We start from the raw sequence: 23,784 nt of genomic DNA on the forward strand, positions 1-23,784 counted from the left end.
GCCCAAACAACCCAACAGGGTGGTTATTGTGGGTATAAAATGAAGGGAGATCTATCTATCAATGACTCTAAGCTCTTAGAGAAGTGCAATATAAATCCAACAAAAGAACAGAGTGGTTCCTTTTTGATATGCTCTGCTTTCCCATGGAGTGGACAGAACCACACATTATATGGGTAGTTCTTGCCTTTTCAGAAGGGCAACATTTAGAAAAGTGGTTTGTGGTGTGCTGAACATTTCCTGGCTCCAAACCTGCCTTTATATGAGGCTCCAATCCAAAATATACCACATTTATCCAAAAGGAAAATGAATCTAATTGATCCCCTCTCAAAAAAGGGGGGGGGGGCCTTCATCAGCTTCCACTGCCATATTGTCTCAGCTAATCTCCTAACAACCAGCCCTAAAGATAACCTATTGGGGAGAAGGGATCTAGCCTTCTTTTAAGACTATTGACAAAAGAAAGAGGACAGCATTTTCTGGAATGAGGAATGGTCATACAGACATTTTATATTATCAATTATGGGCTAAACAAAGTTTGCATGTATGTAAATATTCATATTTTGCAAATCATCAGCTCTAAGTCCTGCTTGGATACTGACTAGAGCTATGGAAATGCTTATCCTTGATTTTTACTTGTAAAGAAAGCTGGGAATGTGGAAAGAGGTCAATTTTGCATCAAAAAATGCAGGACCTTTCCCTACTATTTCACTTTCTTTGAATTAGCAGAAGACAATGCTGCTGTAAAATTCACAGTCTTCATTACCAATCTCTCTCCTGCCTCTGTTACGAGTCAGTATTGAATTGTGACTCCTGATTTGTGAGTGGGCCAGTCATAATTTATGAGCATGGTGATTAATTTTCTTTGGCTTTATTGCTGTCCCCTTCAGTATGTCACATCAGCCAGCAGGGAAAATATCATCCAGTCAAAGCACTGCAGAAGAGGGCCTGATTTCAGGGCCCTGTGAGGGCTTCTCCAAACTGGTCTGCCTCACTTCTGAAATTAAAATAATGTGAAGTTAAGAAATACATGGAAAGACACCAGGACAGAAGTAGCCCCTGAGAAGAGGAAGACAGACCTTGCCACGATTGTGTGACCAGATAAGTCCTATAGAATGGAATAATTAAAATGGAATGGCCATTGAGCAATCACCTGTCTTTCTGGGAAGTGATTGAAACTGACTACAACAGGGAAACTGGCAAATAAAAGGCAAGTTCCACATCTGTCGCTATTTTCAAGATATTTTGGTAAAGAACATTTCAGTTGCTGTGCTTTCTCTGAAGAAAATTATCCCCATTGATATTATTTCTGAGTAGTGCTCTGTGGAATTATTCAGTTACACTGCCTCTTCTTCTGTAGATAAAATAGTAGAAACCTGTTTTTCTTCACTCTACCTAGTTGGAAGCATGAAGTTGATTTCAAAAATAGGGAGGTGACATGTTTGAAAGGAACTCAGAAAACAAAGTGGAAAAGGAAGGGCCAAACACTGGAAGAGAAACAGCTGAGTAGTGACCGGAGGGAAGGAGCGTGTTGCTTCCATTTCTAAACACTCCCAGAATACATCTCTGGTCACATCCATGCCAGGCCACCTCCTATTGCCTTAACAGCCAGCAAAGCATTACAATTTTTACATGAAGGACAAGGTATTTTTATTCAGCTACAGGAAGTGATGACTTAAGACTGTTTAATTTATGGTTTGGGGATGAGATGAGGATATCACACAATCAAGATGAGCTTTTCAATGCCTGACAGTATCATGCTACAAGTGAGGACAGGACTGAAAAGAAGGAACTAGGGCAACCCTCTATTGCTTTGTCGTTGTCGTTGTCGTTGTCATTGTCGTTGTTATTATTATTATTTTGTAGTGTAATTTCAGAAATATTTATTCAAGGTGAAAATTTAAACATCAGAGCTGCTGACAACTTTCCAAGAAGCTGTTTTTTCACTACAATGTCAGTCAAAGGGAAGTGACTTGACACTTCAAGGTGCCATCTGAAGTACCTGGGTGACGTGGGTGGCTGCTAATTTGCCCAAGCATAATCATTACCCACCACTGCAATTCCATGATCCTCTGTTTTTGTACCACCCAGAATGTTTGCAGACCTATCATCCCCAATCTTCACTGGCCTGCTTTGTCTGATTTCCCTTAGCTGATATTTCATCAAACAATATGGGTCCCTGGTTTTAAAGAGCAAAGCAAATCTGCCATGCTGTTTCTCTGTCTGTTACTCCAGCAGACTATTTCTATTTTCTGTAGCTTGAAGTGAAGGAGGAGGAGATCAGATCAACACAAATTTGAAATAAAGTTAGGCAATGGTACCCGGTATGATGATTATATTTTCAGATGTCTTTGTACAGCCGGGCACTTTTCAAAATAAAAAGAGGTTTATTTATATATACATCTATAAAGAGCACCGGTGACATCTAGTGACTGGTTAATAGCACAGAGGCACTACCAGAAATACTGGTGTTTTCAACCTGCTGCAAAGCACAAGGAATATAAACTGTAGGAGGAGGTGGAATATTGATTGTTTATTGATGAATTTTTGACATTTACAGCTTTATGGGGAAGTGATTCTCTTCTAACTGCCTTAATTGCTTAACTTTCAACATTAATATTCTTATGTAAAACAGAAATGGTAAATTATTGCTTTTGATCAGGTTTTATGTATTTCTGCTGAGCAGTTTTACAGTACCGCTATGCAGACCTTTATCTACCGTCAAAGAGAGCTAAACTGGTGATCAGGGAGGGAGCATTTCAGTATCCATACTGGCACAGTTATCATTGGAACACTTCCGGATTTCATGACAATGATGGTAATGACACTTCTGCCTCAGCTTGTTAGAAGTTCAGTACGTGTGGCAGGACACACTGTGGATCTGTTTTTTTCTACAAGGCAAGAGGATTTTGCATCTAACTGCTAGTCATAATCAGACTATTTCCTGTTCAGATGTAGACAGTGGCAGCTAAATTAGAGATAAGATATAGAATTGTGAAAAGTATTATATGAACCTCCAGTTCCCTTTTAGCAATGAGTTCATTAAGGTGGAATCTCTTTGAACATTTTGAATCTTTCTTCTCAGCTTGAGAAGAAGAGATTCAAAATCTTCAAAGAGACTAGACTGAGCTATGAGATAAACTTGCAATGAACTCTACTTCCATCAGTTGGTTATATCTAGCATTTCTCCTGTTACCTTCTCATTCTCCTCACAATCTCTCACAACTGGTTAAAAAAGAAAAAGAAAGAGAACACTGCTGTTTTCCCATTTTTCCAGTCACCTGGACTAAAAAGCTGATAGAACTCTTGTCAATTGTGTGTGTGTGTGTGTGTTTAAAAAACAGGTCCATCACTGTTCCCTAACTGAAGCTGTATTAAAAAAAAAAAAACTGTTAAAGTTTCCACGGTTCCATTCCTGAACTTCTAAAACAAAAATCTCTGTGGAATTCAGCAACCAACTGGAGCTGAGATGTTTGTCTACAATGAAATGCAGGGTGGGAGGCCGACTGGACAGCACACTTGATCTGCCACAAGTCAGGAAGCATTGTTTTTCAGGTGTAGCAGAAGACAGCTGCCAACATCTGTCTTCCTGGTAGGCTCCATGGAGGTAGAGAATGACATCATGTGGGCAGTATGATGGGGTAAATCAGCCCTAAGATTTTTCAGAGATCTAAAGTGAAATACCATCAGTATGGCCGTCACACATAGCTTTTTCTGTCCTTTTTATCAGATCCAAGTAGGGCAATGAAAGTGTTGAATCAGTGGCCACTATAATGGACTGGAGGAGATCCGATGAACTAAATTTCTATCCAGGCAAGATGGAGATGCTGTTAGTGAATAATTTGTGTGCCCAAGTGAGCAGTGTTCACAGATTTGCATCTGTGCAAGTTCATAGGTGGGGCAGAGAGGGTGTCTAGATCCAGCTTTGTAATGATATGCCACATGTCCACTATGGCACAAAGATCCTGGAAGCTACATTCCAGCTTAGGGAACTTTTTTGTTGTTGTTGTTCAGTCGTTAAGTCGTGTCCGACTCTTCGTGACCCCATGAACCATATTGCGCCAGGCCTTCCTGTCCTTCACTGCCTCCCTGAGTTTGCTCAGTTTCATGCTCATTGCTTCAGTGATGCTATCTAACCATCTCATCCTCTGCCGTCCTCTTCTTCTTTTGCCTTCAATCTTTCCCAGCATCAGGGTCTTCTCCAAAGAGATCTCTCTTCGCATTAGGTGACCAAAGTATCTGAGCTTGAGCTTCATTATCAATCCTTCCAATGAGCAATCAGGGTTGATTTCCTTTAAGATTGATTAGGGAACTTAAGGGGTGCCAATTATGGCCCTATTTGGCTAGAAATAGCCTTACTTCAATATTCCATATCCTACTAACTTCTAATTTGATTACTACAATGTGTCATACACAGCATTGCCCTTGAAGATCATCCAGAACACTCAGTTAAAAGAAAACAATGCAGCAAAAATATTAACTGGAATTGGGAATTTTGAACAGATTTTGACAATTCTATACTATTTTCATTGGCTCCCAGTTCATTGCCATTCAAGGGTTACCAGGGCATGAGACCACAATAGCTCTTCCCACATGTCCCTGCTTGTACATTAAAACCATCTGCAGGACCTTGTTTTGAAGTGAGCAAGTGACTATCCAGGCACAGGCCTTTTCAGTGGTAGCTGCAACTCTGTAACGCCCTCCTAGTATGTCTGGCACTGACTTGACTGTCTATTTAATGCCAGGCAAAGATGTGTTTATTCTCCCAAAAATGTTAAAATATTGATGTGTTACATGTAGTCCTCGCTTAATGATGGTAATTGGAACTGGCAACTCCATCACTAAGTGATGCAGTTGTAAAGCACATCATGTGACCGCATTGATTTATGATGGCAATTGCAGTAGTTCTGGTTGTTGTTGTTAACCAATCATGTGGTTGCAGCATCCCACGATCACATGATTGCCATTTGCAATCTCCTGCCAGCTTCCCCATTAACTTTGCTTGTCAGAAGCTGGCAGTGAAGATTGCAGATGGTGATTACATGACTGCAGGATGAGGTGATGTCATAATTGTTAGTCAGTTGCCAAGCACCTGAATCATGATCACATGACTGTGGGGACACTACAACAGCCGTAACTATGACGACCAGGCTATAAGTCTCCTCATTTGGCACCATCGTAACTTTGTACGGTTGCTGAACGAGTGGTCGTTAAGCGAGGACTACCTGTAATTTTAAACAGAAATACAGCACAAAAACTTTTCAACTATTCTAGCTTATCACTTTATTATTTTAAAACCTTGCACTTTAATTATTGCATTTTACAGTGTTTTAAATGCTCAGAATTGTATCTGATGATTTTAGTATGTTGTAAGACACCTGGGAAAACGTGGCTTTGGTGACAGCACACACATTCTAATGATAAAATAATAAATAAACCCCATTCACCCAGCTGTTTTGGAAACGATCTGAAAAGAAGCTATAAACCAGTCACCTGAAAGTCCGCCTGGCCTACCTATGACAAAGAACCCTTTTCATCATAGTTCCTGGACATGGATACATGATAAGCATGCTCAGTCAAAAGTGTTTGCAGACCCTTTCCAAATTCTAACCATGAACAGACAAAAGTCTTTGCTAGAAGCCAGATGTGGTTGGATTAGAGCAGGGTGGGGTCAAAAAAAGTCAAGATGGCAATTGCAACCACCCAGTCAAAACCCCACCAGACTATATGATAAAAAGGGTGGGTTTTGATGTTGCCGCTGCCATCTTTTTGGCATTCCTGGGGACGCCCCTGGAGTGGAGCATTTCTGATCTAGGCTCTACATTGGCTTGTATATCATTTACGGGATGTAGAAGATAATGTGATTCTTCCCCAAATTTATTCTGCATATGCCTTTTATTACCAGATTTCAGCATTCTAGATAAAATGCAGATTTTATAAGTTGGAAGTTTGCCTTACCTGATAATAAATTAGATAAAATGTAGTTCTAATTCAGCAACCATATTAGAATAAATTAACTAATTTGTACATTGTTTATAATGCATTCACATGTTTATCAATTTAGTCATTAAAACTAAGTACATATCCATTAAGCTATTCCCTTTCGGAGTAAGGAGTGTTATGCAAAGGGCATAAATGAAGCAAGATAAGAAATAATAAACCAAAGAAATTAAGAACATGGGATATCCTTGTTTCAGGGCACCACTATAGACATCGCCTTTTGTTGTTGTTGTTTTTAATTTACACTTCTTTCTTTTAACTATCTCATCAACTCCATCCAACCATGACTTTCTCAATCTTCTCCTTCTTGATCTGTTATATATTTGTTCTATGCTTTGAATCTCATTCTCTCTATATGACTGAATCACCTCAATGTATTTGTTTATAGTGGTCCGTGTTTAATCCATTCATCAACACCTACTCATTATTGAGTGTCTCTTGTTTCAGCACATTCACTTCTCAAGTATCCCATTCCCCGTGCATCCAACTTACTTTTATGTTTCTCCTGATATACCAAATAGAAGCAGCTTTTATTCACAGCCATTTTTGTTTCTTTCGACAAATACTCATTCCACACAAAAGACCATGTACTATCCCTCAACCTTCAACCACTATTTTCATATCTTAAAATTTCTCCATGTTCTATTTTTATTAAACATTCTATCAAAGCACATATCACCTACTTGCTCTAGTTTTTTGCCACGTTTGCAACTTGCAACAGTCTGCTGTATTTTCCTTGTATACACATTTTCCTTAGTATTTGATACATTAATTTTTAGATCCATATAACTTGTTGCATAATACAACCTATCTAACATTCATTGCAAATCATTTGGGTTCTCAGCTCACTACACAGCATCATTTGCATAAAAAATATTCATAGTGTCATGTTCCCAACCAACATACCTCTAATGTCACTACAAGCTTTCCTTATACATTTAACCGTAAATTAAACAACCAAGAGGATATCACTCATTTTTGTTTTACTCCTTGTTCAGGGTTGACCCATTCACTAAGCACTCCATTCTCATTCTGGTTTTACTTTGTTATATATGGCTCTGATTGGCTCTTTATAGCATTCAGCAACAAGCTTTTAATTCTAGATCCACACAAAACATTCCATAATTCAAGCCTATTCACTTTATTATACACTTTGTGGGAATCAACAAACACTTCTTTTTCACATTTATACATTTCTCATTGATTTGATGAAGAACCAACATTTGGTTAGAGAGTTTGTTTTATCGATGTCTACAGCCAAGGGAACAGCATATGCAAGCAAAAGATTTCTACATATTGCAACTTAGCAAGAGAAGATGTGGTTGTCTGACAGAATCCCTGGTGTTTTACGATGGTTGTTTGTCTTCTGCATTTTAAATGTGTTGATGTTTCTCTAGGAAATCCTACTGAAGGATGACATCATACAATTATAATAAAACAATTCAGTAAGTGATAAAGTAAGGGTAAACTTGTCAAAGCAGTTACAGAACTGGTAAGATCCAGTTTTTCAACTGAGCAGGCAGGAAGACAAGCATCTTAAAAAGATCCATTCAGTCAAGCACACCTGCATTTTGTGGCATTCACAAGTACTACACAGTCACATATGATATCACCATGGAGCAGCAGTTCACACACTACTGTGGGACTAGACCAAAAGGCTTGTTAACAAAATATAAAAATAAAGTAGGAGTCAACTAAAGAACTTAGGCATTTCCTAAATCTTCTCAGGTATAAAGAGGATCTTTACTGCATAGATAAAGATAATATTCCCTTCTGATATGCCTCTTTAAGAAGACATTGGTGGTGCATTGACAAGAGGTTCCAACAAGGGAATTCTGTGATTATCGAGAAAGTGTATCATGATGAATCAAGCTCTTAGAAGTGACCACTGGAAAACATTGATCCAGAAGATAAAAGATGAGACAATGCATATGCTTCTTGTCTCTAGGATTATTGAAACAAGTTTGAGAGAACTCTCACGAGGGTGCATAAGTAGAACATGCAGTATTGATTTCCATTACACCCTTTATTGTGCAGCCACCTATGAGGATATTAATCAGCAGACTATACTGTTCTTTGAAAGCAAGTGCAATAGCATTCTTTATTGCCTTACATCTAGTATACAAGAACTCTGTTCTATTTACAGGGCTTCCATCTCTTCTTCTGCAGGCATTATTACACTTTTTCAGGGCAGGGGTTATTGTATTTTTAACCCTATGTTAAACAGTGCATGAAGATTTCCCCAGTTTTCAGTGGCTATGATGGGGAATACTTCATCTACTGCTTCTATCCTGCTTCTGTTAAAGCAGCCTGCCAGGGGAAACTAGTTGCAATTCCCTTGGTGTTGCACCAATGCCTGCATATTCTATTGACCCCTTTCGGCAAAAGATAGGGGAATCTGTAGCCCACAGGATGCTGCTGAATTTCCAGAAGCCTCAGCCAGCCTGAACAATTATAAGGAATGCTGGGAGTTGTAGTTCAGCAACATCTGGATGGCCACAAGTTCCCCACTCCATACCCACTAATGGAATATTAGAATTCATTTCACGCAATCAAAAAGGGAAACATTTCTACATGGAACTGCTTATTCATGAATTGTTATCAGATCATACTAACCCCAATATCAGCCAATCATTTTTAGATTAAAAACATATTCCAAGATTTTCCTTAATTATGCCATTAACACAATTCAAAATATTAGATAAATTTAAGATGTAGCACATGCTTAATACTACATCCTTGAAAAAAAATCATATCACATAGTCATATCAGACAAAATGGGGTGTGGTAAACAGCCTTTTTCTTACAAATCACAGTAAAAGAGTCCATCCTGTAAAATGGATCACACAAAATTCTAAACTCTGTTTTCTTAATGATGGTTCACTGAACCCAACTTGGTTGGGTTTACACTATAACTGAATAAATCTAATTTAGTTGGGTTCATACCAAACCCAAGCAAGCAACACAATCTGTGGCATTCCAGAGGATGTTGAATTACAGTTTCCAACATCCTTCATTATTGGCCAAGGTAACTAAGGCTGCTAGGAATGGCAGTGCAGAAACATCTTGAATGTTTGCAGTTGCCTAGCCTTTGCTTAGTATAGTACAGGTAGTCCCCAGTTTAAGAATGAGTCCCGTTCCCAAGGTCTGTCCTTAAGTCGAATTTGTACATAAGCTGGAACAGTATCATTGTATAATACTGTATAAGTAGTACTGTGTAATGAACTTGAATCATTGTGCATTTAACTCAAATTTTGCTACAATAGACTCGGTTCTTAACTATGGGTCATCCTTAAACTGGGTGTTCTTAACCGGGGGACTACCTGTAATATATTTAAATCTAATCAGTGTAAGGGAGGCTCAGCTTGCATCAGTAATCAGTTATTCTGGCTGGGGATTTGGGGAATTAATGTTTGACACATCTAGAAGGCACCTGGTGGAGGAAAACTGGTTGGGACATTACATCCTTTTCCCCCAAAATGCTGCCTTGAGACACAACATATTAAAAACTGTAGAGGGCATGATCCAACAAAGAGTGACCACTCTTAATTTATCATATTTTCTCTTACTAAAATCTATAGGAATTTATTTGTTAACCATTTTATCTGGGTGATTATAATACAACATAACTATAGTATTATCTAATCTTGGGTATGCTGAAAACAGCAACCAAATCTTCATCACCTTCAAAAAGCAAGCAGCGGAACTTTTTGCAAGCCAAAACTCTTTTCTGCAGTGAGTTATGTGAGCAATTTGAAAGCTGAAGTCTTCTGCTGGTAGCAATAGAAGAGAATATATGTAGCTCAGGGTTGAACTGTGGAATTCTTGATCTCTGAGCTTGGTTGCTTGCAGTTGTTTCATTACCTAACTAGGTAACATCATCAGTGCAAGTGAGTGTGGGGTTTGCTGTTTATATATAATAGCGTGCCTTGCAAGTTTTGGTAGGGGTGTGGTTTCCTCCTTGGTGGTTCCTTGATTATTGTTTTATGCCTGATTATTTGTCTGGTGTTGATCCCTGCTTATCTGAATGTTGGCTGCCGGATGGGATATTTTCTAATCTTTTTGTTTCCTTCCTAGGTTTTTTATTTTCTCTTTTGAATGGTGTGCAAATGTGATTTATCTTTGTGTGTCTGACTTGTCTGAATGCCAAGCTTCCAGAAATTCCCTAGCATTTTTTTGTCTTGATCTAAGATGTTAATAGTTTCTCAGATGAAACTGGTTGAGTCTGTCCATGTGAATCTAATGGTAGGCACAGCAGCAACAAATGCCAGGTTATCAAAGGTCGGCAAGCTGGTCACCTTGAATGTGAGGCTGTGTGATATAAACTGAATTCCTTGCAAAGAAATTCTTTTATAATAGATGACTACCTATAAGAACCCAGACATCTCTTGCTTGAGTAGTGTTAAGAACACAACAGAAACATAAAAGGACTTTTATGCAAGTGAGACGAAGAGTTCCAACATGTTTTCCAGCAACTGGACTCCCTGACTCAGCCAAATTAAAGTTTTTTAAAATCCATTCAATGATGTCCGATTCCTGGAGACTGCCTGTAGTTTTCTTGGCAAGATTTTTCACAAGCGGTTTGCCATTATCTCCTTCCTAGGGCTGAGAGTGACTGGCCCAAGGTCACCCAGCTGGCTTTGTGCCTAGGTAGGACTAGAACCCTCGGTCTCCTGGTGTCTAGCCTGATGCTTAACCACTACACCAAACTGGCTCTCTTAAACCAAAACCATGTATATGCACACTTTTAAGAATGAGAAGCTGGCTTGCTGCAAAGCACAAACCTCCAGCATTATCTTTATTTCCAAGGAATTCCAAGATGTCAAATAGCCCTAACCTTAAATTTCTAAAATTAATTTCCCTTATGGTTCTTTGTGTAGTTATGGACTTTTAAAAAGTACTTTGAAGTGGGATGCAGATTACCATCATTTGTTTCCTGGAGCATTAGAATTCTTTCTCCCTGTAGTATTGTAGATGACCAGATATTAAACATGAAAAGCCTGTTTAAATAAGTAAATTAGATTTGAACATTCTCAAAGATGATTAATGTAGACAACAAGCAGTACAACAGAACTATGGAATATGCTCCTTTGATCGTCCATACAGGCCCAGACAGCTACCTCTGAGCAGCCCCGCTGCTTTGCCATTTCAACTTCCACCTGAAGGTCCCCAATCATCTTAGTTTTTTTTTCTAAATATCCAGAGCAGTGGCTTGAATTTCACTGCATATTTGCTTCCATTTCAAAATGAGACAAATATTGTAACTGTAGAAAATATTTAAGCAAAGCATGGATGTCTTGGCTTACCACACAAATACCTCTTGTATCTGGTAGCAGAACAGCCTGAAGAACGCCTGCATTTGATTATAATAGTTGCCACCTGTTCATCTTTCATCAATAATGGGCAAGTGGGAAGTTAAGCCTTCTCTCCCCCTCTCAAAATTGTCCTTCCATGGTTTCCTGGCTTAGAGTTGATTGGCATTTCTGGTTTGCCCCAGCATGAAGATGAGCCACTTAGCATTTTGGAGAGAAGAATGAATGGCATCCTCCTCAGTCTGATCCTAGGCTGCCTGGAAGACAGCCTCCTCCCAAGCTTTCTTGCCCTGAATCAAAAGGAGCATTTTCCCCATCTAGTGGTGCACTTCATTCTGTTTTATTTAAAGTCCTCCATTCCAATTGGCTGTTGTGTGCTCTGGCAGGCACAGTCCAAAATCCCTGCTCTCTGCCTTGAAGGGCCAATTCATACTGGACTGCTGGTTTCCTTGTCATGGATGGCTGGACCTCTTCCCCACCACCCCCTCCTGATTCACCAGTGGAACCCCAAAATTGTGTTTGATTTTTTAATTTATTTAGTGGCTCAGCAGAGTGGAATGAACTGAAAAGAGCTCACTGCTTTTGTGACACTGCCTAAACAGAGCATTAGAAACTTCTAGACTTTAATCCAACTCTTTTTCAAACATTTGTCATATCCACAATTCCTTTTATTTTTAGGATAAGAGTCAATAAAAACCAAGCAGATACTATTTTAGTTTAATAAACTAAGATTCTGACTGATGAAATGTTATTTTAGGAGTGAAAGACATTTTCCATATGTGTCCTGGAAAATTTCTTAATGGGCATAGAGGAGAGAGACAGAAAAACTGGATAATGTAAGTGAAAATCAGAATTACCCCATGTTTTAGCAGGCAAAAATCAACTTTTGTTTTCTTTTACATCATGAGTAGTAATATTTAACAGCAGTTCATTAAGTACTACATACGTTTCATTTCTGAAAGATCATCCAGTTGCCTTGATTCAGAAATGCCATGAACTTGTCTTTAGTGTTTCCCTACATAAAACTGCTCTTAGGAATATCAGTCAAGTCTAGGATACAGCAACCTTTCCAATTGGGCTTCTTCCAGAACTGTTAAGCTTCCACTTCATTCATCCCCCAGGAAAGCCTGCTGTATGAGAGAACCCTGACAGGGAGGCCTCAAGATGTTAAGCTAAGCCTTCTCAACCTTGAAGAAGCTCCCATCAGAGCTATTCTTAAGACAGCAGTTTTATCTATATACTTCACGGATGTGGCTGCAGCACAGAACCAACCAATCATCAGCAAGTTGGCCTCCATGAATAAAGCATATTTTTCTTGTCAACAGATACCAGTCAATGAAATGACCAAAATACCACAATCAGACAAGGAAGGATAAACAAAAGTAGTTAAGGTGGCAAACTATTGATAACAAAAACAGAACAAATTAATACAAAGCATGCCACCTTAGGTGTGTGACCAATAAGAACAGGAAAGGTTTTCTTTCTAACTGGAAAGTCATTGAAAAATTATAAACATTCATTCATGAGCTGAATGAAAGCATTACCTCAAGGCACCTAGCAGCAGGATTTTCTACCTCTTTCTTTCCCCAAACCACTAATTATAGCAGTGTGAGATTATGAACAAGAAACATCAATGGTCTTTAATTATTAAATCCATAATACTAAGGTTGAAAAAACAGGTAACATATCCATTTTCTATGCAACATTATTGTTGTGTTGATGCTATGTAATTTTCTATATTAAAATAAAGTTATTGCTAGTCTATAACAATAAAATAGGTGATGTTGGCTTGATACCTGACTTGCTTCAATATCCTTTTAAATGATCCCACAGTAAGGGAATGAGAAGTAAAATTCTGTATCTTTTTTTCCCCTGTATCCATAACAACAGTTTGTGTTGTGTGCAAACTCCCTAGCATGATTAGGCTTATAGTTTTTACAAATCAGAGAGTGACCTGGCTGGAACACTTAGATGTTCATGAGAAGGCTATTATACCACTTTGCGTCACGGAATAAGACTGTAAATCAGTTATGTATTGGAAATAGAGCTAAGGGTGAGATGGTAGACATAAATAAAGGTGATGTAAGACCAGCTGGACAATGATCCTAATAACTGTCAGAAACATTATTGTGTAGTCTAAGACATTTTGGACCTCAAAGACACTACAAATTAAAATGTATAAGGAAATGAAGTGATATCACTTTGAATACAGTCTTTTTCATTCATGTCAGTGTTCAAAGATACTTCCTCACTGAGCAGTAATGGAACAATAAATTTTTGATTTGTATGATGAACATTTTCCAATTTGCTTCTGGCAGTGCACGATAGCTGTCTTAGTAATTAGCTCTTAATTAATGCAGTTCCTAAACAGGATGAGCTATAGGTATTAGAGATGAGCAGGGGTCACTGTTGTTGCAAGTCAACAGCCCATTAAGCTGAAGTATGCAAACACCACTTTTGTTGCCATAATATCTCTAGCTTAATGAAAATTATTCAGCCCTCACAAAGGATTAACTAAACTGCTTTCTTCAGAGGCTGTACATGCTAGGGGAAAATCTGGTCCTTGAATATGTACAAGATTATATTTACCAAGAAAAACAATTTTAAGAGTTGAAATCATCAATTCATACATAAATGAGATACTGTGCTCTAATATCAATAATAACCTCAGGGGGTTGCCCTCTGTGATTTGTGGAGATACACCTTTTAGAACAAGAGCTTCCAAGGGAGCCAAAAAAGCCAAAATGGTAGTTGTGACTGTGTGATTTATGCTCTGCCACTCATACTATGAAGCTCCTAAGAAGGGGACAGGGCAAGTTCTCTTGTGAAATTATTTTTGTTTGATGGGCAAAATCTGACTAGGGAATAAGTGAAATTTTACCTGGGTGGTTATGTTCATTTCATGTCTCATTACAATAGGCAAAATAAAATAAATTTTAAAAAGGGCAAAGCTTCAATCACACAGTCATGGCTACTTTTCTGACTTCCCCTGCAAACACCCATGTTTTACAAGAAACAAATTTATAAAAAATAAATTATATCAGGCAAACTTGCAGCCAGACTGTTACAGCTAGTATTCTGTATGTATTAAGGTAAAATAACCAAAAAGTACTTGTGATGATAAAGCTATATCTGAGACATTTGAAGAAAACTTTAAATGCAGTTTCATAAGTTCAGGCTTAATTATCAGCCATGTAAACAGCTATTTGCACTGCAGAAGACTTCAAGATAAAGGAAATATATTTAGGCAAGATATGGATTAATAGCTACAACACAAGAGTACAGTTTTGGCATTTTTTTCCCCTGCCTACCAAAACTAGCATATGGATTTGATACTGCCAAAAGAAATTAACATTAACTTAGTGTTTCCTATAATCCATATATGGAAACACTGGTATATTATCCAACTGGATTACAGCATTCTTTTTCTATACATCTCGACGTACCTATCTTAAAATTAATGGCAACCATGGTGTGGGCTTATGAGATGCACCAGAAAACAGGTATCAAAAAGAAATTCCTTTCTCTGCTTACTGGACTTTATTAACAGGAGAAGGCAACAAATCACATGTACAAATGAGGGAATAGGCATTTTTAGTTTGCAGTTCTCTATGAAATATTTTTCATTTTATTTTCCTGATGAAATTCATCCCAGTAATAAAAATGAGTACAGCTAGCTTAGAAATCTAGTTCATCAGTTTATGCACCACCAGCCTCTTACAAAATATAACTTTATAGTGAAGGAAAGAGAAATTGTGTGTTTGGGAAGCTTCAACAAAATTACAGGTTCAAGACAGTGAATTTCTCACAGCAGTGGCTTCTGTTATCTAACAGAGACTCATCTTAGATAAAAGAAGACTAAGATACTTCCCAAAGAGCATTTGCACAATAACCTGGGCTCAAAACTATTATCAGACTTAAAAATACGCTAGCTCACATACACCATCAGCAAGAATAATTGTTAATACAATGACAGTGCTAATGTTGGAACCAGACTTCCTTTGAGCAATGCTCCTATAGATGGAGAGCAGACACTTTTTTGCTCATTTCCCCCCCAAAGCTTTGACGTCTGGAAAGTCTGCTCCAAATGGCTTGGTAAAACACTTCCATTTGTAGAAATACAAGTCCAGCTCCAGCCCTACATAACCAAGACAAGCTTCATATTAAAGGATCTCCTACTGTAGCAGTCTAAAACTACAACACCAATGTTAGTTTCCAAGTGAACTGTACCCAGTGGTATCTGCTGGGGGTAGGGGTCAAAAAAATAAAAAAGTAGTACTACAGCAGTGAAACTGAAACCCAGCTCCACCCCATTTTGCATGCAACATCAGCATATGTGCAAAGGGGTATAGCTTCAAACATGCTGTCATGACCATCTTGACTTTTTTGATTTCTCTGAGAATGCTGACTGTAATCCATTTCACTTACAGGTACAAAAACATATCAACTTTATTATTGCAATGAACTGTTAAGCTTTAATTCTCCAACTTTCTCCTACATGTTTTCTACAATTCCCTTGCTAAGAAAATATACTGACAGATAACGAGCAATTTCCATAGGAAACTTTCTGAATTGCATCAACATAAAAAACAAAAATAATTTAATGATCTTTTTGTGATAGCTACTTTTAGTTCATCTGCATTTTTATAAAGGGTTTTAAAGGTAATGCAACACCTGAAATATTTATGCAGTACCATCTTAATTTTTGTTATGTTCAGCGCATGCTCATTGTACTGAAAAAAAGTTGTAAAATAAATTTTTAAAAAATCACTAAAAGCTATACATTTCATAGAAATAATCTACTTCATTAATACCTATTACTTCTCTTTCTTAGAGTGAAAGAAATGTAGAACACAAATAAAATGTCCATTAGAGACAAAGTGCAGTTATTCTGATACATGGGATAAACAAGCACAGTATACATCTGGTATACAATTATATTAGTTAATTGTACACCAATCTGAACTGTCCCTTAAGCTTAATGTTACAAACAGATGTGGATTCCAAACAAAGAAGCAAACAGATAAAAATCCATGAGCACCATTTTAAAAAATCCCTACCCATCCACTATTGTACAGAGTTCACTGTAGGATCTTTAAAGTCTTCCAAGAGACCAGCTATAATTTCTGTTTGCAGAAAACTACTAAATAGTGTTCTGTTGTCATTCTATAGGTCTTCTCTGCTATGGAAGAATGAGGTCTTGTGTTGATACAATTTCTTATTTTGTTTGTCCATGTCTTGACATAACTCTGCTATTTCAACACACTTCTGTGTGCCAGTGCAGATAAGTGGCAAACACAGTTGGCTGGTAGCTGAAAAAAGTAAGAAAGAGCAAGGTATCTCATCAGCAATTATTTCCAAATTAAGCAGTACTGGTCAGGTTCAGACATGCATAATTTCAGCATGTAGCTGACTTGCATGTGCAAACAGGCCCATATATACTTCGCATCATTTTCCCTGAAATTTGATGTTCCAATTATTTGCTTATATATCAGATGTTGCTGATGGGGCTCCTGGGAACTGTAGCTCAGCAAATCTGAAAGGCGCTGTTTGCCCACTACAGTACACAAAAATAAGATAAAACTGCTCTTTTCTGTCTCAGTCTGGTTTTGTTTCAGCATTATTCTTACGATATTTGGTAGGAAGATAAAAGTAGAATATAAAAAATAATTGTATTTTATGCTGTATTATGTATGTTTTTATTGATTTTAAATTGTTTTGTTGTGAACTGCCCAGAGTCCCTCCTTGTGGGGGAGTTGGGCAGTGATATAAATTTGATATATAAATATAAATAAAAATAACCTTCTGCAGGTGTCATATTACGGAGATATTAGACCACTATTCATTAAAAATGCAATTTTGCATGCATGTCTCATTGTTGGTGGATGGTCATATTTTCAATATGATTACAGTTGCAAGCTAAGTTGAAAAAATATATTGGAAGAAAACAGTGACACAATATTACTGTACTGTTGCCGGGAAAACAACCTGTATGGGCCCAAGTAGTCACTAGCAGTTAAGCTAGTTCCAGGCCTAGGATTAAGGTGTCTGTGGAACTCTTGTCAAGTTTTTCTTGCATGTTAGGGAGCATTGTTTTAGTCCAAGCAGTCATCTGGTTTTTAGCTGTTTTTAAACATATGTATGCCACCCAAAGTCTTGGAGTTAGGTGGCCTTAACAAATCAGAGAGAGAGAGAGACAGACTAGATAGAGTCCCTCTCGACTCAATCTTGATATTCAGAATACAGTCCAAGTAGCCCAGGGCTTAGTTCTGCCCAGTTTGGCCAACAGGAGTTTTTTCCCATGAAACTTCATCAAAGTTGAAGTTCTTTCTGATGGGACCATATTGACTTTTTTGCATACAAGTTATAAACAATAAAAACCACAACCTTCGTATAATCACCCAATTAGCTTGGAACATAATTCTAGTGCAAATTTGACAAGAAAGTCCTTTCTGAAAAAGCACGTATTGCAATATTTTTAAAATAAATATTTTGGTTATCAGTACCTGAGCACCTAATCTGCAGAGATACCTATTCCTCAAACTAAAGTCATTCTTGGGTTGTAATTTGGCTAAATCATCTTCATTCTGACGTCTGATTTTTTCCCGTCTTTTTGCTCTGTAAAAACAAAGGGAATGTTATTAACATACATGTGGAAGGATGAGCGTGATAGATTTTCCAGTGGATGTTATTTTTAAATCAAGATTACAGTCGGATGTATTGTCAGCTAAAGGAAGGGAGATCAAGTCAAACATGTTAACAGACAGTGAAGTCAAACACTCTTTTCTCCAGTATTTATTGATAAAGGCCAAAATGTAAGTGCAAAGTGCAAGTTTCAACATGGTCAACCAAAGTTTAATCTTTGCCTTTAACAACAATGGGGGGGGGGGGAGAACCCTACACATACCAGAATACAGTTCTAGTACAAAAAATAAAAACAACTTTTAGAGAAGACATAGCTGCCCTTTTTTTAAGTAACATGGCTTTTGATTGGTAGGGTGATGTTGTCAAATGACATAAAAAAAAAAATCATACCACTAGGATTTCATTTACATTCTTTTGATCCTGTAAGACACACCACAATGTTATGGAGTCACTGTTTGCGATGAGAAACATCACATTTTGTAATAAAGCAATCTCTTCAGAACACAAGCTGCTGGGTACCAAGACATCATTAGCTAGCAGACAAAACAACCTTTCACCAAACAGAAGGGTAGTATCACTGTTCATATGCCAATTAACATCAGTGAGATGAAGAAGCCGACTTCAATTCAAAGGGATCAAGTCTCTTCAACGATGTGGAGTATACACATACACAAAAAGGTTTGCTCTGCTTGCAGTCCACATGCTTTGATAAAGAGGAACGTTCGACACGCTGTATGTTCAGCACATGTAACTGCGTTTTCCTGAATCAACTACTTTTGAGTGCAACTTGAGGTCTACCACCTGAACATGTACATGTACTAGAATACTCTTCAGCGGGATTGTTGCTGATCAAGTGGTGCCCACTTCTGGAAGGTATTTCCTATTCAGATTTCTTTTCTGCAAAACATATTGTAGCAAACAAGTTATTGTAACTATGTGCTTACAAGTCCCTCATAAATGCCATGGTGTGGGACTGAATATTTATGTATTAAGAACCATTAGAAAGGGGTTGCTTTGAATTGAGGGTTCAACCCCTCAGTTCTCTCCAGCCGCAACTGCTGAAAATCAGCAGCAGTTTCCTGCTACACTGAAATGGAACCACCCTTAAATTATTATACAGATCCCCAAAATAAGCTTAACATGGCTTAAAAAAAACAACTTCCCAAATCATATATGTGAGTTTTGTCCATTTTCCATCAGTCACTCATTATAGCTCTTATCCTCCCCCTTCCAAAAAGAAAAAAAAGATGTTAAGTAGTTGCTCACCCTTGCTTTACATAAAGAAGAGTATGCTTCTGATATAAACCCTAATATCAATGCCTTTTGGGTGATGGGTGGGTTTTAATTAAAATTGATAGAACAGCACAGTGCTTTCTATTGTCTAAAGCAATTTTGCATCAAATACTCTGGATTTATCTGGATTTTTATCTGGATACTATTATTTTTCTTTTAAGACTGTGGTTGCCAATGTCCCTGCTGACCGCTCCAGTGGTGCCCTTCAAGTTTCATATTCCATCTGACTACTCATATCACTATGGTAACCTTTTGGTAAATGGGCAAATCCCCACCATGGCAGCCATAATACCCAACAAACTATTACCCAAACTCCTAATAATGGAAGAACTCAATTTTTAAGATGCTAAAAACGAAGTGGGAAATTTGTCTTGGCTTCATCTGATATTAAGTGGGCATTCTTCAGCCTAGTGCTTCCAGGGGTTTTCAAATGCCATTCCCACCTTCTCTAATTATCAGCTGCACTGGAAAAATAAGATGGGAGTTGTAATTTGAAACATCTGGAGGACATCAGGTTAGGGAATTGTATGTAGTTACAAATTCTGGGACCAGACCTTTTAGCTGCTCAATGTCACTGGGAGTCAGGCAGCACAAAAATTTAATAAATAAATAAATAAATTTTGGACAATAAAGCAAGCAAACCCAATGCTTTCAACTCAATGCAAACTCTCAAGCATTCAGAAGAAAGGTTAAAATACAAGCACCATGTTATCTCTAACGACGATATATTAAGAAAGAGAATACAAAGCTGCAGTTTTAGACCTACATGTACCCAGGCCTGAACTTCAGTTAACCACTGAACAAATGACTAAGAGCAAAACTGAATTCTGTGATGCTGTTTCCAAAATTTGAACTCTCAATTATAACTGTGTTCCTTTTTCCTCTATATTTCAGATCTTTAAACTGATTCCAGCAACAAAGGAGAACCATGTCTATTTTATAGATATATATTTATATATATATATATATATATATATATATATATATATATATATATATATATATATATATATATATATTTTAAGTACACCAAAACATGGTTCTGCTATTTACAGCAAAAGCTGCTTCATGTGGAAGTATTTCTCTCCACTAAAATGGCCTCTATAGGGATGCATGGTAAATAGAACAGGACTGCAATTCTGTGAAATTAAACCAACTTAGGTAATATATGAAGCCTCCCTACAGATTTCTACGAAATATAAATATGTTTTAACCCTATTCCATATTTTCAGTAATTATGATATAACTTAATTATTCACTATTTTCTTCTCAAGATATTTCCAATTAACCTCAGGTTATATCTGCAAAATCTAGGAAAAGTGTTTTGACTTTAGAGAGAAGCACATTTGGAATGAACTTTTTGTGGTATTTAAGTATTTGATCTTTCATACTGCTCTGAAAAATCCTCAATGCTTACAGTACTTAAAGAATATTTAAAGACCATTTAAAGAATTAAAGACCAACAATTTTCTCTAAAAGTGAAGAGACCAGCACAATGTACTTTACGCAGGGTTGCTTCCTTCAAGGGTGAAATGGAAGCTGCAATTAATACAAAATGTAGTAGCCCTCCTACTGGAAAGTGAGAGCCACCTGTATGGTTGTCAATAGGCTTCCAAGTACAATTCAAAGTGTTGGTCTGAAATACCTTCAGGACCACCTGCCATAAATAGAACTGACTTCTTCAGCATGCATGTCCCATCCATGTAACATCCAGGGAGGGAAAGCTAGAAAACACTACTTTCTGTGTGAGTTCCATCCCCATGAAACAGACGCCTCCCACCCCTGCCCCCAAGATCTGGCTGGTGTCCTCCCTGACAGCCTTATGGGAGGCAGTTACAACTGTCACAAAGAGTATTCAGTCTATATGGTTGCCAGAAAGGATCATCAAGAGAGTACGTTTTTTTAATGTGATTTTTTTGTATATTTTTATGGATATATGTAAACCACCAGGAACCCTTGTGGAAATGGCATTATATACATATTGTAATAAATAAGTAAAGTGATTGAGTACTGTCACATTGCACATGAGATAATAGTGAGAGCCAGGAGAGCTGGTCATTACATCAAATGAACTGAGGGCACTCTAAACCATTTGCATAATATTTTGCAATATCTCCTGGGAAGTAAATCTAGAAAGGCAAGCTCCTTCTTGATAATGGCCAGCAGCAATGTGTCTAAACTTACACTGCCATTTGGAAAGATTCCATGCTGTTTCTAAAACAAAAATGTGACTGTTAGCTCCGTAGAAGGATCCTAAGGATAAATTCATCTGGATACTCTTTAAAAGTGTTTATTTTAAGAAACATCTATAGCCACATAGGCTTTCAATATGCCAATTTGCCTTGCAGAAGGAGAGAGTTCATGGTATTCTTCTCTATAACACAATTTAAAGGAATGATATGTGTTAGGCAATCAACAGTCAGCAGCTGACAGGTAAGCAAAGTTCTAAAAGTTTTTCCTATACAATATCTAGTAATACTTCAGATTGTAAAAAACATTCACAATTGAATAACCAGAATATTTCTCAAGATTAAGAACCTACCTCTGGATTTAGATTCTTCAGCTAAATAGTAGTCAGTTTCTTAAGTCAGGAATAGCGCTGGATACATTATTTGTCACAAGATGAAGTCACAACATGCCATCTTTCTTTTTTTTCACCAACTAGCAATCACTATTTGGAAAAGCATCAGATGTCCCCCGCACAACTATACTATAGCCAGCAGTAATTTACCTGGGCGAGAAAACATTGTGTATTCCAAAGCCCTATATTTACTGTGATTCCAAAGTCAAAAGTCTTTTCTGACTTCAACTTACTTGCATAACTAGGGGTAACCTTTTTTTAAAACTTTTTAAGAACTGTAAAGAAATACATTTGCTCAGCCATACAAATTCATCTCACAATATGATGAATATTTTGATCCCATTAAATCAAAATAGTACATTATTTCAGCCCTCAGATCTTTTGCATACCCATTTGCAATCCAGGGGTTTTCTAATACCACATATATTCTAGGACCACTGTTACATACTTACTCAGCCATGGCCAGCTTCTGAAATTTTTCTCTTTTCTTTGCAGACCAGTTAAGATCGCCTCCTGTGGAAGAAGGGATACACATATAATTTAATAGATCATCTGTTTTTACAAGGAAAATAATACCATCTGTAATTCTGAAACACATACCATAATGTGAGTTTATGTTGGCCAGCCTTAGTAGCATGACTATTTAGGAAACATTTTTTTACAAGTTGGAGGAAAAAAAACAAACAACTCCAAACTGAGGACAGTAAAGGTTGACAGAACAAAAGTTGGTTGAATGTGCAGGATTTAGGAAAATTATGTTTGAAGTCCTAAAGAAGACACCACCGAAGTTACTATCCTGCAGTACATTCCACAAAGGGCTACCTTTCAAAAACACCAGAAACTGCAATTGGTTCAGTACACAATGGCTTCCTTGCTGTAATGAACATATGCATTGTTCATTGTATTGCATACCCAGAACTTGCTGCAAATAGATTTCTGGATGCAATTTAAAGTGCTGGTTTCAATCTATCAAGCCCTTTATGGCTTGGCACCTAGGACTGCCTTCTCTGCTACAATCAACATCCACCTCAAGAAAAAGTGCTGGTGGTGCTCCGTTTTTCTGAGATGAGGTAGGTTGAGTTCAAGAGACATTGTTTCTTGGCAATGGCACATGAACTCTGGAACAGCCTCCCACAGTTTTAGATTAACCCCCTCCATAGCAGCCTTCCAGAACTTCGTTAAAACTTGGTTAAAACTAGTTCTTCCAGAGGACTTCTGAGAACTAATGGGGATGTCGCCATCCTGGTTTTTCATTGCTACTCCTGTTCATTATATTTTAATGTTTGTGTAGCTATATTCATTCTTTAGAGGTAAGTACTTGACGTTATAAATTCAGAGTTAGTACAGCACTGTAGCCAACCAAAGCTGATTGGCAGTAGAACAAAGCCCATTGGTTTATCCCTCCCTAACCTCCAAATAGCTCTATAGACCAGAAGGGTGGTTAACAAAATGACTGTATAGCATTTTGGAAGCTACTGTGGTAACAAGGAATATGTTATATTTACCCAAAGAGGTCAACACTCATAAAGGCCTCCCTCCCTTCACCCCACCAACAGATAATTAGACAGAAAAATATGTGTCTGCTTCACTGCAACCTAAGATAGTCCTACTTTGAAACATATTATCAGGGGACAACTCTAGTCTTTTTTTCAAGAAAATACAGTTGTGTAATGACCTTTGAAATGAAACTGATAATATATTAAGTACAATTCAAAGAAAAAGCCTGCAATTTCAATATATTAGGTAAAAAACAAAATGGTTCAGGGAAGCTAACTTATCTATCATTTAAAAGAAAAAATGGAACAGTCATGACTAAGGTTTACATTTCAACCATCAGCAAAGAATAATTGATAAATTTTATTCTGAAACAAGTGTTGTGCCATTGTAATGTGTGATGTTATTTCAAGGTAAAGTTACCATTTTTACACACTGCTGATTCAAAGATTCAAATGTCAAGAG

General features: G+C 37.5%; 1 protein-coding gene across 2 annotated transcripts in view; it reads right to left on the reverse strand.

The window, feature by feature from the left end:
* Positions 1-5,832: 5,832 nt before the first annotated feature.
* MFSD1 (major facilitator superfamily domain containing 1) overlaps positions 5,833-23,784 on the reverse strand; it is a 31,562-nt gene continuing 13,610 nt past the window's right edge. Inside the window, exons 15-17 of one of the 2 annotated variants that reach the window (XM_007432915.4) lie at positions 22,278-22,338; positions 17,813-17,924; positions 5,833-16,618 (exon numbers count right to left, since the gene is read on the reverse strand). In XM_007432915.4, coding sequence (XP_007432977.1) covers positions 16,559-16,618; positions 17,813-17,924; positions 22,278-22,338 — 233 coding nt within the window. In that variant the 3' untranslated portion in view covers positions 5,833-16,558. Of the gene's footprint in view, positions 16,619-17,812; positions 18,849-22,277; positions 22,339-23,784 lie in introns of both variants that reach the window. The other variant, XR_015794271.1, reaches the window with a different exon arrangement.

The sequence above is a fragment of the Python bivittatus genome, unplaced genomic scaffold, assembly GCF_059951505.1.
Source record: "Python bivittatus isolate LINGU-HERP-01145 unplaced genomic scaffold, Pbiv_v1 ctg000980_np1212, whole genome shotgun sequence".
In the NCBI taxonomy this organism is placed as follows: domain Eukaryota; kingdom Metazoa; phylum Chordata; class Lepidosauria; order Squamata; family Pythonidae; genus Python; species Python bivittatus.